This window comes from Miniopterus schreibersii (assembly GCF_964146895.1).
Source record: "Miniopterus schreibersii genome assembly, chromosome: 2".
Lineage (NCBI taxonomy): Eukaryota > Metazoa > Chordata > Mammalia > Chiroptera > Miniopteridae > Miniopterus > Miniopterus schreibersii.
Genome location: NC_138102.1, coordinates 24,389,063 through 24,406,210, shown reverse-complemented (window position 1 = coordinate 24,406,210; position 17,148 = coordinate 24,389,063). Strand labels below are relative to the sequence as shown.

Genomic DNA, 17,148 nt, shown 5'->3' with positions numbered 1-17,148 from the left:
TTTTTAAGGCAATAGAAAACACTGTGTCTACTTTTAAAATTCAGAAAAAATATATTTTCAGTTCCAGATTATGCCAGTTGAAAGAGGAAATACCAGGAGATGGGAGAGGGAACAAGAAGGGAAGGTGGTAGAGGAGAGGATGGGCGAAGCGCTGCAGGAATAAAGGGCAGAAAAAGGGAGAGATTTACAAACGCAGGAAAGAGGCACATGGCAGAGGGATGGAAAGGAGACACGGCGAGAAAAGGAAAGAGATGCTGGGCCCCACGGTGACTGGATGATTGTACTATACGTGTATAGCCTGCATTCATTGGGGCTGTTAACACCCATCCAGCTAGCATGCACTGCATACCTATTGTGTGCCTGGGCGTTGGGTAGGATTCAAACTTGCATAGGATACTTCTTGCTATCATGACATTTACGATTTCAAAGAGGTGTAACACACACACACACACACACACACACACACACACACAGCTACTGTACAAGGCGGAGCTGCGGTGAAGATGGCAGCAGGGGCCCTGGCTGTCTGCTCTCCCTGCCCTCCCCCAGTGTCACCACAGGACCTGGCACCTAGCAGGTGTTCGTTAAATGGTTCTCTGATGTGTTAAACACTAACTTGTGATACAAATATATAAACATGGAAGAGGCACGGACTGTTTGTGGAGGGTAGGCAAGAAAGGTTTCCTAAAGATGGGTGCTTGAAGGAGAGGTGGGATTTTTATAAGCCAAGTGGTGGGACAAGGCGTTTTAGACAAGAGGTTGCCTCTTACTTTGGACAAGAAGCTGGGGTGGGCATCAAAGATTTTTTTTTAGCAACCAAAGGAAGGATTCGAATTAATGTTTAAAAAGATGAATTTGACGGCTGCATTCAGAAATGTCTAATCTGGAGCACCTGGAGCAGAGTTTCTGACAGCATAATCTGTAATCCCATCTTTGATCTGTCACTAGGAGCGCTTGTTGAAAATACAGGCATCTAGGCCTTACAGAGATAATATTTCTTAGCTCTGAGGTGAGATCCCAGATCTGTGTTTAAATAAGCTATCCAGTATGTGAAATTTCCTATATATGAAAACTAGATAAAACTGGCTTAGAAACAAGATCAGTGAGTAGGTATATTAGTTATCTATTGCTGTGTAACAAATTTTCCCAAATTTAGTGGCTTAATACAACACCAATTTACACTCTCAGTGTTCTAGGTCAGGAATTCCAGAGTGGCTTAATTAGGCAGTCTCATGAATTTGCACTGAAGCTATAGGCCAATGCTGTAGAATCCACATCCAAGCTCATTCTGTGGCTATTCGCAGGAGTCCGCCATTTCTTTCCACATGCGCTCTCCATAGGATTGGTCATGACATAGCAGTTGAACTTCCCTAAGAGTAAATGACCCAAGAGAGGGAGACACACATACACCAAGACAAGCTACAAGGTCTTTTATAACTTAATCTCAGAAGCGACATAAAGTAGTCCCCCCTTATCTGTGGTTGATCAACAGTGCTCTGAAAATATTAAATGGTAAATTCCAGGGGAAAAACAACAACTCATAAGTTTTTAATTGTGTGCTATTCTAATAACTCCTGTTCTGCCCCTCCCTAGAGGCAAATAATCTTTTCATCCAGCATATCCACACTGTATATGCTACCCACAGCTTAGTCACTTAGTAGCCATCTCAGTTATCAGATTGACTGTCACGGTATTTCGGTGCTTGTGCTCAGGTAACCTTTATTATTATTATTTTTTGTAGCCCTCACCGGAGGATATTTTTCCCATTGCTTTTCAGAGAGAGTGGAAGGAATAGAGAGAGAGACATCGATGTGAGAGAGACACATCGATTGGTTGCCTCCTGCACACGCCCTGACCAGGGCCGGGGATCGAGCCTGCAACCAAGGTTTGTGCCCTTGGCTGGAATCGAACCCGGAATCCTTCAATCCGCAGCCGACACTCTAACCACTGAGCCAAAACAGCCAGGGCAAGTAACCCTTATTTTACTTAATAATGACCCAAAGCCATTCACGTAACTTGTATTTCAGTATATTGTTATAATTCTTCTATTTTATCATTAGTTATTATTATTAATCTCATACTGTGCCTAATAAATTAAACTTTATCATAGGTATGCATATATAGGAAAAAATATAGTATACATAGGGTTTGGTACCACCTGCGGTTTTAGTCATCCACGGTGGTCTTATGAATGCATCCCCCATAGATAAGGAGGGATCGCTGTACAAAGCGGTAGGGATCGCTGAGGCTAACTTGCAGTCTAGGTACCATAGGAGGCAAAATCCATAACCTGGGTGTGAAGCGGTAACTTGAAATTATCTCACGTGATGTGAAATAACATGAGCTAATATGTTTGAACACTTACCACTTCTGGGAACTGTTCTAAGCATTTTACGTTATTATCTCATTTAACCCTTGCAACAACTCAATGAGGTAGGCAGGCACTGCTGTTATCCAGAGGGAGAAGCTGAAGGACAGAGAGGTTAGCAGCAATGTGAGGGGCACTGTTATAAAGACTTGTCGGGACATGGAAAGAGATAGAGTGTGGAGGAAGGTAATTGGCTATTACACGTGTCCTATAGAATTTTTACTGGTTAATGAACCACGCTTCATGGGTCATCAACTGTTCCAAATCCACAAAGTGTTAGGATTTATTTTGAGCTGGCCATAGCAGCTAACCAGTGGCAAATGACACTCCAGCCAAAAAACACCCCACAGGCCATTCATTTAATAAGCAGTGGGAACTGAACCTAAACCAGAAATTCTCCCATTAGGATCCCTAGAATGGCTCCTAAATAGCTAGGTCTCCAGGACAGATCCCTGCCCCAAGGCTCTTTCTAACCTTGATCTTCTGCAGTTTGGAAAGGCTGGGAATGAGAAAGGTTAATGTTTGAACAGAGCAAGTCAGGCTCCTGAATGAATGTACTAGACAGGCTGTGGAGGGAAGGCCTGATGCTCACAGTTTTATTCTATCTTTACCCAACATATGCAGCCTCGGGTTCACCGAATCAAGCCGCTTTTCTCCACATATTCTCTATGCTCCCCTTCCTTGGAACCTGGTCTCTGCTCCTGCTCCAATTTCCTCCCAGATTTCCTGTTCCTGTCCTCAGTCACCTCCTCCCTTAGGCACCACCCTAACCTGTTCTTGCTGAAAATCACAAGATTCTTGACCTTCTTAACCTTTTCTCCAGATTTCTTTTCTTTTTCTCTCCCTGTTGTTTTCAGTCTCCATCTTTCCAGCCTTTCTCCTCCTTGATCCTGTCCTACGAAGCCACACGGGTCCCGGCAAATGCCTGAGAGTTTGATCATTTATTTAATGGCACCAAAAGAAAAAAAAAAGTACGTTCCCAGAGCCCAGGAGTAGAACCTGAGAGGTGAGCCCGCTTGGCCCGCAGGACTCGGCGTAACTGAGAAGGGCCTGCCCGCCTCCGCTGGCTCCACCTTGTAAGGAGCCCGGAGCTCTGGGTGGAGACAGGGCTGGGCCGCTGATATTAATAAGTTACCGGGACCGGGATGGCAGGACGAGCGATCGCAGACCACAGGTGGAGGTGGAGGGGGCGGGGGCCGGGACCACCGCGCCAGGGCCGGTGCGCGTCCGGGACAGGGGCCTGGGTGCAGAGGCCGCGGGCTCCGCGGCCCGGCCGGGAGCGCGTCCAGGAGCCTGGGTGGGGCCTGGAGCGCCCAGTCACCCGGGTGGGGCGGCGCGGGCAGGCCGGGACTCTGTTTGCAGACATCTCACGGGAGTGTTTGTCCAGCCAGCCTGTGCCGCTCGCGGGAGCCTCTGCTTGGCCCTCCCTCCCCTCCTCCCCCGACAGCTTCCGCCACCCTAACTGGCCGTGGCGGCGCGGGGGTCGCCCTGCCAGGTGAGCCCGGGGTCCCGCAGGTGGGTGCCCGGGTGGAGAGGGAGGCGGGGAGGGGAGGCCTGGAGAAGACCCGGGCCGGGGGCAGGGGAGGGGGTTCCGGGAGGGAGCGTGGAGGACACCGGGCTGGGACGGCGGCGCCCGGGCCTGGGTCCCACGGCCCGCGCCCCTCCACCGCGCGCACCCGCGGGCTCAGGTGCGGGGCTGGGCGGCGAGCGCGGCCGCGGCAGCCGGGCGGCCGGTGTCCGGTGTCCGGTGTCGGGGGCAGCGGGATGGTGAGCCTGGGGGCTGGGGCTCATCGTCGCCGTAAGGGGGACCCCCGAGGGGGCGGGCGCGGGGCACGAGGAGAGCCTCGGGGCAGCTCTGGGGCTGCGGGCGGGGCTCGGTGTCCCCGAGGGCCGTGTGCACGCACTTCAGCCCCTCGGTCGGGGTTCCGCCCGGGCGGGAGCCGGGGCGCCCCGTGGGAGTGTCTGGACTGCTCTTAGGTTTCTGGACTCCAGTCGAACAGCCAGGCGCCCGCGTCTCCCCTCGCTGCCCGGCCTCCCGCGCCCCGCGACAGCGCCCCACGCGGGTGCGCTGCAGCGACTGCCCCGAGCACACGCACACGCACACGCACACGCACACGCACACGCGTGGGTACAGCCCTGGGAACCTCCTTCGCCCCAGACCTTCCAGGGGAGTCAGGGAAAGCTTCAGCGCGCCGACACCCAGGGTGTCCTCCGGGGCTGGGGTGCGGAGGGCCGGGCGTGCCTGGGACCCAGACAGCGGCCCCCCAGTCTGTTCGGCGGCCACGACCTTCCTCCACCGAGGGCCCCGTGCCAGGTCCTGCCCTCGGGCTCCCGCGGGCACCGAAGTGGGCGGGAGCGGAGACCCTGAGGAGCTGCAGCTGGTGGGCTTGCTCGGTTCTTTCCCTCCCCGGGTCAAAGGGGAGACGCCTTCTCCCAGCCCAGTCTCCTCACCTCCTACAAGGCTTTTCATTGCCCGGTTCATAGAAACGACTTAAGATACAGTGTTTAAGTGAATAAGCGCAAGGCATAGGCGGGCATAGATTTGGCATGTGAATGGAAGTTTCTAGATAAATACGTGTGCACATAATTTCAGATTTCTAAAGAATGGTATATATTTCCAAACCTTAGCAAATTGCTATCACCTGTAGTAATTCATTTCATCCTCAAAAATAGCACTGTTGCAGAAAGATTAATAAGGTCAAGTTGAATAAGAGAGCTGAACATCTGAAAACAGAGCTGGCTATCTTAAACTAATTAAAATTCAAACTATATTCTTAACATTAATACTGTCTGTATTATAGCATTTTTATGATTTAGGCTGTATCTCAGGCTGTTTTTCTCAGAGTCATTAAAAGCACAAGTTTTGTTTTGTAGAACAGGGCTGTGGAAGATGTGAGATTAAGGCCGCATCGACAGGTGTCTTGGAAGGCAACTGAGCCTATGACCCTTTAGAAATTTATTTTTGGAATAAATAGCAGATGTGGGCTTGTTGCTTATCATTACTGTCTTTTAAGAAAAATGCTGTAAAAGAAGAAAAATTAGTTAGCTAAGCTTTTTCTTTTTACTGGATCTTGAATAACTGGAAGTTTGCTGCACTCAGTATGATAGGGGGAAGTCATTCGAGTTTGATTCAGTATCAGCAATGATTGTCCTGTCAGACGGTGAAAGTGGGAAGAGCCCTGGTTAGTTCATTTCCTCATTTCTGTTTCCTCTACCCTGGCTGACTCCACTTGTCTCTGTAATGTCACAGGTTTTCCGGCATAGTCCTCAAATTACAAAGATTCACAGTGCAGGCCTTCATTGCACAGATGAGGAAACTGAGTCCATAGAAGTGAAGTCACAGCCCAGAGTCACATAGCTCATGAGAGGCAGAGGTGGGAGGCCAGCCCGGGGTCCCTTGCTGGTTGTCCCATGAGCACCCTGTGCTGGGTTTGACTTTTCCACTTGAAAGCATGGGGGAGGAAAGCGCTCATTCACACCAGCAGGAATCAATAGTCTCAGAATGGCATGGGTATTATTTAGCAGCCTGGTCACAAGACAGTTGTCAGTCAGTCCCCAGTATCCTCTGAGGACACAGGGAAGCCAGTGTCTTTCCTTCAAGATCCACTAGTCAACTTCAATGCTAAAAATCCATGTTTGCTTCAAAAGGCAAAACAAAAAGTTAAAACTATGAAAGAGCTTGAGCATCTCATCAGAGGCGCCGTGGAAATGTTCATACTGTGAGAGGCTGTGCCATTTGTGCCACTCCTAGTGGTTGTGGGAGAGGGGAAACGAGAGGAAAAAGTGAAAAAACAGTATCCACACCTGGGCCAACAAGACAGACAGTTCCTCACTGTGCTTCCCAGAGTGGGGTCTTTTCAATACCTGGCCTCCTTAAGCTTATCTGCAATGCCCGGATGAGGCTTCTGCCTGAGAGGCACTCTGTGTCACACTCCTTCAGTTCAGCACTTCCATGGCTGCGAGAATTTGCTGGCCTTCATTCGGAAGTCCCGCATGCAGTACCACATCCTGATGATGTTTGGTTCTGGGCTCGAAAAGAAACTCCGCTGTGCTGGTGGGGTACAGAGGAGCCGACTCAGAGCCAGACTGCCCAGGTCCTCCACTTTCCACCTTCTCCATCTGTGAAATGGGGCGAGTGAGGGGCTGAACTCTAGGGGTTGTTGTGAGGGTTAAATGAGTTAATACATGTAAAGTGCTGAAGGTAGTGGCTGCATATTGAGGGTGAACTCTTAACAGGAGTGCTCTGGGTGGGGAGGGGAGGAATGTGAGCTTGGCACTTTCAGGGCTTTAGTTTTTAGGCCCTCACACTGTCACTGTTGCTAGGATTTACCCCATTTAAAATGGGGAACAGAGCAGAAGCCTGAGGCCTCACTGGGCTCCTCATTTTCTGCCATGTTTTATTTCTGTGAAAGTCAGTGATTGGAGTCATGGAAGGGGCCAACAGAAGGATATTTACTGGAATGTTCAGGCGTCATTCACTTTGGTTTCTTACCACCTCATCTCAGAGCAGTGGAGTTAAGTGTGCCACCGAAGCAAATTCTTCCCCCGGTTCCTGTCATCTACAGAAAGAGGGCAGCCTCTGGACACCTCTCCGTTAGTGTGAATTTAGTGAGCCCTGCTCCTCGGGAAACTGCTAGAACCCACAAGTCAAGAAAGCATTGCAGGACATCAATTCTGAGGCTGTTATAGCCTTTGAGGGTCACCTCAAAGCAAAATACAAAGGTAGAGCTTGGGATAGGCATGCCTGGCTGAAGTGGAGTGAGACACTGCTTTTAATTCTATTTTAATTTTCTCTTAACACTGTGCTCCATTTGAATTCGGGTAGATGACTGCTGCAGGAGATAGATTATAGGATGCAGTTAGCAAGACTTGTTATAGCCGCAGTAAAGGTCCCTGCTACACAAGGAATAGTTAGTGAATCTAACCATGTGCTCTGCATGCAGAACACTTTGGGTGTGAGCACTTATCTCAAAAGAACTGGTATAGCTGGAGAAACAGTTTGCAGAGGAAGAAGAGGGGAAGCGCAAAGACACTCCCAGGGGTCGGGAGGAGCAACACAATCTGAATGTGTAGATGACAACAGCTGGAGGAGCTAGGAGGCTAAGGGACTAGTCTCAGGTTTAAGAGCGTTTGAACTTAGTTTGGGGAAATGACATTAGAAAGACAGGGCTACACGGTGAGATTATTGAGGCATTATAAGCACCAAATTATTCCTCAGTTTCTTATAATTTCGGTGATCTATCATATTGAAACAAATGAAAAGACTTGTTTTTCCAGAATGGAAATGTATACACAATTTCCTTCTGATTACAAGAGTATAAAGGTTTGCTATTTAAAAATAAAAAAAAATTAACCAAACAGAAATGTGGAAGGCAGAATGAAACCTCAGTGGACTTGTCAGCCCCCTTCCACTAGAAGCCCTGGGAAACCACTTGTGAACGTACTAGTCCGTGCTACACTTTGGTGAGAAATCAAAGTGAACGACTCCTTAACATTCCAGTAAATGTCCTTCGGTTGGCCCCCTCCATGACTCCAGCTGCTGACTTTCACAGTTGTTTTAAAGGAACCTCTAATAAACTCTTTTATAAAGCAAGGATCCTTTGTAATGAACCTAATCACCTCTCCATTCCCCCAGTTTATCTGATCTGTAAATTTAGATTTTATTAAATTAGGTTACCTGGAGGAGGTACACCTAAAACCTGGTGACCTTCCAGAGTGTGCAGGAAGGCTCTCTGCACCTGTACCTGCACCGTGTTCCTGGTTCTAGTAGGCTGTCTGGACATTGCATTGTCCTTCTGTGAAGATGAGGGGACATAAATGTGTTTATTTGGTGCTACTTTTAAGGGGAAATGGGAAAATAGCATCGTGGTCTAATTTTTATTTCTTTCCCTTCCTTGAGGTTGGTTCTGTTTTGGTTTGGTTTGAGGTGGGTAATTCCATGAAATCTCAAAAACAGTATTTTGTTTTGAAATAAGCTGTTTGGAAAGAGCCTTTTAATTTCCTCCTATGCCTTTTTAAAAGATTCTTTTCTCAGCCGTACAGTTGGTTTGTTAAGGCTCTGTGGTAATAATATGTTTGCTTGGTTGGGACAAGGCCAAACCTCTGTTAATTTTTTTGTTTCCCCGAGGTTGACCTGTAAAACGTTAGGGTTGGTTTTGTTTTGTTTTGATAAAGTATCTTTGGAAATTACAGTATAGAGGTTACACAGACTGTTAACAAAGCGTGCCTCAGATCTTCCTCTCTTTGCCCCAGAAATAAAAAGCGATACTGTATTTCCTCCAAGCTTTATTCATAAGCCTGTCCCTGCCCAGCGTCTACACATTTTCCTACTGCCTGCTTTTGGCTGTTGCTTTTTGCAGGTTCACGAACAGCATTTTGGGCAGGAAGTTCGGTGCCAGGGCCCAAGAGCCAGTTTGCTGAATTACTGTCCCAGTCGCTCGGGATTGCTGTGAGTCCCTGGGAAGGTCCCTCCAAGTGCCAGCCCTGGGGGGGGGGGCGCCTGGAAGCCATTTGCAAGAACTTTTGCGACAGGTGTAAAAGACTCCAGAGCTGCAGAGATGCTGAAACAGATACTGTCGGAGATGTACATAGATCCTGATCTGCTGGCAGAGCTCAGCGAAGAGCAGAAACAGATCCTGTTCTTCAAGATGCGGGAGGAACAGATCCGCCGATGGAAAGAAAGAGAAGCGGCAATGGAAAAAAAGGAGCCCGTGCCAGTGAAATCCAGACCCAAGAAAGGTGAGCTTAGCTACGCGTCCACTGCGAATGTGTCAGGAGAATGGCTCCCGGCTTGTTTTAACATTTCACCCTAGTCAGAAGCAGGCCAGGTGTGTCCCTGTTTGGTGCACGGATCCTAAATGTTATGGAGATTCTAACAGGGCAATTTATCAACTTGAAGTCTACACCCGGGCGCAGACACGCACAGCAATTACCCGGCGCTGGGTGAGCAGGTCGCTTGCTGGAAGCCAGACTGACCTTCAGCTCAAGTAAAAAGTCCCCTGTGAGTCTGATGTGAGGGGTATTAAGGAGGGTTTCTGTCCCCATTATTGTCACCGATGCCTAGTGCTCTGCTTACCAGCACACCAAGTCCTTGTATCAGCATCTTTATAGTAATTGTGTTTGCATTTTTTAGACTTTAAGAGATTTTTCTTCAAGTTATCTTTTCTTTAGGGAAACTCCCTCTTAAAATACAAATACTGCTATAAGGAAAAAGGTCATAATACTTTTTAGTGTTATAATTTTTTTTTTACTGTGAGTTAACTTTTCAGATGTATTTCGGCCTGACCCAAGGAATCCCTTGGTAGCTTGAGAGGGCCTTTTGAGACCATGGGGGAGAAATTCTTTGTACGTCAAGGCTTAAAGTACATACACACACAGTCACACAAAAGCACGCATTAACACCTCCATCCCCATCACCCCCTCCCCCTCATCAAATTCTGTTATGGATGAATAACTAAGTTGTTTTTTAAAAACATACCGTTTTCAAGGTCACTTACACAGGCATTCAAGACCGATTTCTCCTCATTATTTTTTTTTATTATTAAGGTAGGAAAAATAAAATTTGATGAAACCATTTGAGGTTTCAAAGATTGAGAAAATGAATCTTACTTGAATGCTGGTATGTGCACAGACTCAAGAAGGAAGTCAATTTGGTGACCTTTGCCTATACTGCTTTTTATTAAAACCTTTTTCCAATTAAGCCTTTATAATGACATAGAAATAAAGGAGTATCTCATTTATTATTATTGTTATTATCAATAGCAGCTATTTGTTAAATACTTGTTTTTGTTGTTTGGGTTTTTTTTGCTTGCTATGTATCTCAATTTATTTTCAATCTTTTAAAAATTCTTTTACTTTATTTTTTTTTTTTTCCATCACCATTTATCTCCTCTGTGCCCTCTTCCACCTCCACCCACCTTTCCCCCACCTCTGAGATCACCACAATAGCAGCTCTTTGTTAAATGCCTGTTTTGTCAGACACCATGAGAAGCACATTTACACACATGATATCTCACCTTCACACAACTTCTGCAAAGTCAGTATTAATTTTCCTATTTTACAGATGAATGAACTAGAATCAGAGAAGTAAGATATGCAAGGTCACACCTGGATGGGTGCCCAACTCTGTTGGATTCCACAGTATCTACACTATCCGAAATAGAATTTTTCCTTCAACAAGTGACATGATCCAAGCTAAACATAACCTTTTCCCTTTCTGAGCTGATCTATGCCTCGCCGTTCATTCTTCAGTAGAGTTTATCTGATATACCTGGGCCTCTTTGTGTACTATGTTCATTGTGGACATAACATATTGATGTGGTGGGTGACTTTGGGGACTAGTGAGAGCTGAAAGGTTCTTGCCACTAGAGTCAATGACCAGACTGTTCGTTAGACTTTGGGCTTCTGAAGTTTGCTGAATTGATCTCCTTGTGATGACTTAAGAAACAATTTCAGTTTCTTTGCTTAAATCCTTCCTTTGCAGAGTTTTGAAGCTACCTCTCAGAAAATCTGTATGACTATATTAGTTAAATGATCATGAACAAATATATTAATATATGTACAGTGAAAGTTCTATCAGTATTTCATGTGAGAAGTTTATTACTCCCTTAAATTAACACTGGGAAAAATCTATTTTGCATTATACTAGTTCCTCTTCTGGAAAATCAGAAGTATGGATTTAATTCAGTACCAGATCCTCCGATTCTAGTTCCTCTTACAGAAAAGGCAAGGTTTTCAGATTCTTTCCCTACCTCCCCCTAAAAAGACAACAGTTCTCTCTTTCCTAGTGTTCTGCCTCTGAAGCTAAAGCCACAGATAAAGGCAGTATTATCAGGGCAGGTGGTTTCCAGAGGTGTGTTTGTGCTGCAAACCTACTAAGCTCTGGTCAGTGTTTGTCAGAAACCTTGTTGTGGACCTCTGCTCCTTTCAGGCCTAAGCTCCCTGCCTCCCCTCCACCCAGCCCCGACCTGGCTTGTACCTGGCTGACTCGAGGACTGCTTTTTCTTAGCAGTTCTTAGCCAGGCTGCGGCTTTGGAGATTGGCCTTTTCTTGGCTTTTTAAATACATATTTGAATGTGTTTGTTTTGTTTTGTGAGCTTACTTGTTACCCTGATAAATTTAATTTTAAAAATTTAAATAAATATATCTTATGCCACCCTCCGCTCCTTTACGCCATTCTCGCTCATCACTGAGCCACGCTTTCATTGTCGCCTGGTCACTTCTATCTCTATGCAGTCCACTGTGGTGAGTTTTCAAGGAGCATAACTAAAACATTTGATATTGTGCATCCCAGGTACCTGTCCACCATTTAGTAATCTCAAGGCTAAAGTAGGAAGGGCTGAAAAAACAAATCAGAAGTATGGATTTAATTCACTACCAGATCAGAAAGTCATTTCAAAATGTGGTGGGAAAATGCAATTCTTAGAGAGGGAGAGAACTATGGACCTCCTCTGCCTGCCGGGGTCTAGGGCTGTGTGGTCCAGTGTGGTAGCCACTAGCCACCTGTGGCTATTGAGCACATGAAATGAGGCTAGTCTGGATTGAGGCGTGCTAGAAGTGTCAGTTATTGATTTCAAAGACTTGAGAAGAAGAAAATAATGTAAAATACCACATTGATAATTTTATATTCTTTCTATATTGACATAATATTTTGGATATCTTGGGTAAAATAAAACATATTAAAATTAATTTCACCTGTTTTTTGATTTTGTGATGTGGCTACTAGAAAATGTATAATTGTAGATGTCACTCACATTTGGACAGCGCTGCTCTAGGCTATAAAGGTAGCACCAGCCAGTGTTCACTGAGCTGACAGTGTACCAGAACCTGAGCTCAGTGCTTAAATATATTATCTCATTAAATAATCACTGCAAAGCCTGAAGCCCAATTAATGTTCACCCTTTTTTTTTAATCCTCACTGGAAGATATGCTTTCATTGATTTTTAGAGAAACCTAATGCAATAAGCTGGGATCTGGTCACTGTATGTGTGCCCTTGAAATGGACTTGGAGTCCTGGAACTTCATTTGCTGGATTCTCATTGTTACCAAACGGGCAAGTTCTCTTATGCAAAGCCTTCCCTTTTTCATGAAACAATGATCAAGCCATTAGTTTGTGCTGCCTGCAATGTCTGCTTCCTCCAGGGATCCCTTCACTCTTAAACCTACTGTGTGACCTCCACTGCAGGATCCAGTTCTTATGTCAGTCAATTGTTCAGCCACATCTGACTGTTGTGTTGCTGCTCAGTCTCTTTCTTTCTTAGTCATGGGTCTCCTGCTGTCTCCATGACTGACCCTTAAATATCTGTGCTCACAGGGGGTGCCTCACTCCACACTGGTGGCTTGTAACAGTGAGATGGGGTTGAGGGGCTCATAGATGCCTTTGGAAATTTACTGAAAGCTTGAACCTAGGAAAATGCGCACAGACAACATTCTGTGTATAGTTTCACAATGTGCACTGACTCCTGGGTTCATAGGTCCTAGGTTAAGGTTCAGGTCTCTGTGTTATCTCCCTGGGGTACTTCTTCTACCTCTCAGGTTGAATGCCATGCATGACTCTCAAACCCATATTGCCAAGCCAGACCCCTCACCTGTGCTTCCGTCTCAGTGTCAGTTACCTAATGAACATCTCCACTCAGAAGACCCATAAGCCCTGCAAGCTTGATGCACAACCATGTCCGTCAGTGTCATCCACCCCAGCTCTCCCCACACCCCAGTGCCTGACACTGCCTCTCATTCTCTGTCATGATCAGTGGTATTGCTCTCTCCCTAGTCACTGTGGCCAGAAACCTGGGAGCCACCTGGTATTCCTTGACCTCACCATATACCCAGTTACTGAACCTTCTAGATTTTACTTCATCTGCCCCATTTCATAGAGCTTCTCCCTCCCCCTCCCCCAAGCACATGAAGAGATCACCCACAGGGCCACCTCTAGTCTCTCCTCCCTGCGCCCCTGCTGGGCCTTCCACATGTGGAGGAATCAGACACGATGATGACGTGAACAGCATCATGATGAAATACAAGACTGTAACAGCCTGGCCGTGTCCTTGCCAAGGACGCATGTCACCTGCCCTATGTGATATTTTACAATGCTGCCCAGTTAGAAGTTTTATAGGGGAACGGGGTGTGGATATGAGTCTCTGCACAGTGATCCTTTGTGCCATGGTACCAAGTAGGACTGACTCACTCACTGTTCTAGAATAGTTATTTTTAGAAGAAATTCTCAAGAATCCCTAAGATAGCCAACATGAAGAGCACTGCAGTATATAAACATGATTCAAGGACTGGGAGAAAAACTTATAATTACATGGAAGTGCTATATAAAGTTCCCTCTCGTGTCCTCTGATTACAGAGAGCATGCAATTTCAAAGTGAAGTAGACAGAAAATCCAGAATGCTGGATAGCACCATGTATATATGCAGGGTATCCCCCCAAAATATATATATACTTTAACAGCTGATAGCAGAATTTTGAAAATGAAATGCATTTTAACAAACACTGCCTTTATAATTATTCAAAGTGTGTGTATACATTTTTTGGGACACCCTATATATGCTAATTTTATGCTATTTTAACTTAGAATAAAGAATTATGTTTTTATTTTTAATTAAAAAGTTTTAAATTACAGTTAACATTCAACATTACATTAGTTTCAGGTATACAGCACAGTGGTTAGACATTTATATAACTTACGAAGTGATCCCACCATAAGTAGTCCGGTACCCACCTGGCATCATACATCATTATTACAATATTACTGACTATATTCCCTATGCTGTCCTTTTCATACCCATGACTGTTTTATAACTGCCAGCTTGTACTTCTTAATCCCTTCACCTTTTTCACCCAGCCCCCCAACTCCCCTCCCATCTGGCAACCATCAGTGTGTTCTCTGTATCTATGAGTCTGTTTCTGTTTTGTTTGTTCATTTATTTTTTTTAATACCTCCACATATAAGTGAAATCATATGGCAGTGCCTGCCCACTTAGGATCACTTGAGTTTATACCTTTACCTTAAGGAAATATTCTGGGGACAGAAATGTGGTTCTGTGCATATCAGTTTTCAGCTCTTACCAGATTGGGGCTTGTGCCCTCTCCTTGTCAACTGTCTCGTCTTTACCTCTCCTCCTCACGCCCCTCTACCCATCAGTCCCAGGGCCTGGTCCCTCGCACCCCTCCAAAACCCAAGTGTAGCGCCTGTCCACGTTTCCCTCCTTTAAGAAATGTTTCAACCGCCTAAGCTCCTGAGCTGCTCTTTCTGCCTCTGGGCCTGTGCACAGGGCCTGGGGCATAGCAGGTGCTCAGTAAATACTTGTCCAACAGGTGACGGAACCCTCATTTTCTTCTCAAGGGTAAACATCTCCAAAGCACACAGTTATAGCCCCCGCCTTTCACCATTCTTTCTGTCCTGCCTTTTTAGCCTGCCCCCCACATCTCTCCCCAGAATTGCTCTCTGAGGTCAGAGGCTGCCGAAGGTCCCACTCAGTCTTCTTCACCTGTCCCCTCATCTCAGCAGCAAGGAATTCGGTTCTCTCTTCCCCTCTCCTGGCTGCGTGGCACTGTGTTCTCTGTGTCTCCTACATTATTTCGTTTTTTAGGAATCAGAATCCTCTGTTCCTTTTCCCTTTTGAATCAGCACTCCCTTTTCCCTCCCTTTTCTTCTGCCGCCTGCATGGAGCACATGCTTTTCCAAGGCTCTCTTCTAGGGTTTGTTCTCTTCGTGAATTTTCATCTATGCCAGTGGCTTCAACAGTGACGTCTATCAAGTAGTTCCCAAGTTCACATGGTCAATCTCAGCCTCACTTCAGAGCTTCAGTTCCATATTTTAGATAGCTACTGAAACTCTGCAGGTAGATTTCTAGTAAAATTACAAATAATTTATCCTATTTCCAAAACAGCTCGTTATCGAACTCCTCAAACAAATGTATTTTCCCGATATCACTGTTTCTGCTACCCTCCCACTGACCTCCCAGTTTCTAAGGCTCAGAATGTTGGCATCATCCTTGAGTCCTCCTTGGATTCAGCCGCCTACAGCTTACTGTCCTGTTTAGCACTGTCCTGTCCCTCGTTCAGGCCACAGTTTCCTCCCTCCTGGTCTTTTCAGCCCCTTGTCTGTCTCCCCACTCAGTCACCAAACACGCATCTCCTCCTGCCCTGACCCACCTACATGCTGATCTGCCCTAGTGCTTCCTGGATCACTTCCCTGACCCTGGCGCCTCCTGCACAGATAGTCAGGGACTCTTCGTTGGTCATTAGATATCAATGGAGCTAATACTTTTTAAGCATTTATTATGTGACAGGCCTGTGAGGTCAGACTTATTACCTCTGTGTTATCAAAGAGGGAACTCGGGCTCAGAGAGGTACCGCGACATACACATGGTCACATAGTTGGTGGAAACGCTGGGGTTTTAATGCCACTTTCTGGCTTTATACAGCACGGGGCCTAAATTTAAATCCTTCAGCAAGGTGTCTAGGACCTGTGCCATGTGGGCCTCTGCTCCCTTGCATGACCCTCACCCATGGCCAGGTGACTTCTAAAACCCTTTTCAGCTCTGGTAAGACCCTGCTTCCCCACAGCCCCTCTCTGATTCCCTTCTCTGACCTATGATCGTACTGTTCTTGTGTGGGCCACCAAATCCTCTCCTGTTCTCTGTTTGTCCAGTTTCTATATCCATCTACCAAAACTCAGCCCCAATAACATCTCTTCATACTTCATGTCCTTCCAAAGCAATTTCTCCATCCTTTGAATTCTCACTGGACTTAAAATCTAAGGTGGTTATGAGATGGCCCTCCAGACTGGTTGGTTCATCTTCTTAAGCATTCTCAGAGCCCCTTTAACACCCCCTCCCCAAATGCATTACTTTCATAACACAAAGCCTGCTTCCTCCAACAAGAATGTAAGTTCCCCGAGGGCAGGAAGTGGCTTGTCCTGTTCATAAGCATTTACACGCATCTACCTCAGTGCCTGGCGCATAGTAGATACACCATAAAATTTATTAAAGAAGTAGCCTAATGCCTCACTCTCTCTCTCACAGACTCTAGGTGACTCGCAGGAAATGGTCACATCTGTTTTATCCACATGTCCCCTGAAGCGTCGAGCTCTGCTTCATGCTCAGAGTTAGAAACTTTAAGTTTTTGTGGCATGAACTAAAAGAGGCCTTACTAGTCTTCCCGCTTGCTGGTCTGAAGCTGAGGGTGTGAGAGCTAACCCTCATCTTACTAGAATGACTTCCCTGCTTCCCCTGGGTGCCAGAACATTGCGTGGAACCACTGGAAGCCTCTCCCATCTCTCTGCTTTCAGGCCCCGTTTAAGAACTCTCGAGGTGAGGAGTAGTCAGAACAGAGATTGTCCTCAGTGCCACTCTGTCAAGAGCCCATGTTTTTGGCATCTGGCTAAATGTGACATTTTGCATCTAATTCTCTCTCTTCTTGTCCCCAAACCATGATTTCTTTAACTTCACCATACTCTTACCACCCATCTCCTTTTAAAACTTCAAGACTCTGGTCCTCCCGTTGGGTTCTCTTCTCTAAGTTTCTAAGCTCCATTCTCTGTTCACAGGCAGCTCTGGGATCTCTCCCCCACCCTCCAGAGCAGTGCCTCCTGCCCCTGCCTGCAGCTTGTAGGGATCTCTGGACACAGTTTGGGGGGAAGTATGTGCCACGCTGTACTGAGCAGAGCTGCTGGGATCCCCGGGTGCTCCCTTTTGCCCCCCCTGGCACTCTGCAGTCTCCTCTCAGGGCATCTCCCTCCTGCTGTAAAAACATTGGTAGAGCATCACTTAGGT

The 17,148-nt window shown here is 46.3% G+C and overlaps 1 protein-coding gene across 1 annotated transcript in view; it reads left to right on the top strand.

The window, feature by feature from the left end:
* The first annotated feature begins 3,487 nt into the window (after window positions 1–3,487).
* Window positions 3,488–17,148, top strand: part of SH2D4A (SH2 domain containing 4A) — a 46,648-nt gene continuing 32,987 nt past the window's right edge. The window contains exons 1-4 of the mRNA XM_081129595.1: window positions 3,488–3,542; window positions 3,756–3,863; window positions 8,728–8,816; window positions 8,900–9,106. Of these exons, the coding sequence (XP_080985721.1) occupies window positions 8,926–9,106 (181 nt within the window). The 5' untranslated portion in view covers window positions 3,488–3,542; window positions 3,756–3,863; window positions 8,728–8,816; window positions 8,900–8,925. The remainder of the gene's footprint in view (window positions 3,543–3,755; window positions 3,864–8,727; window positions 8,817–8,899; window positions 9,107–17,148) is intronic.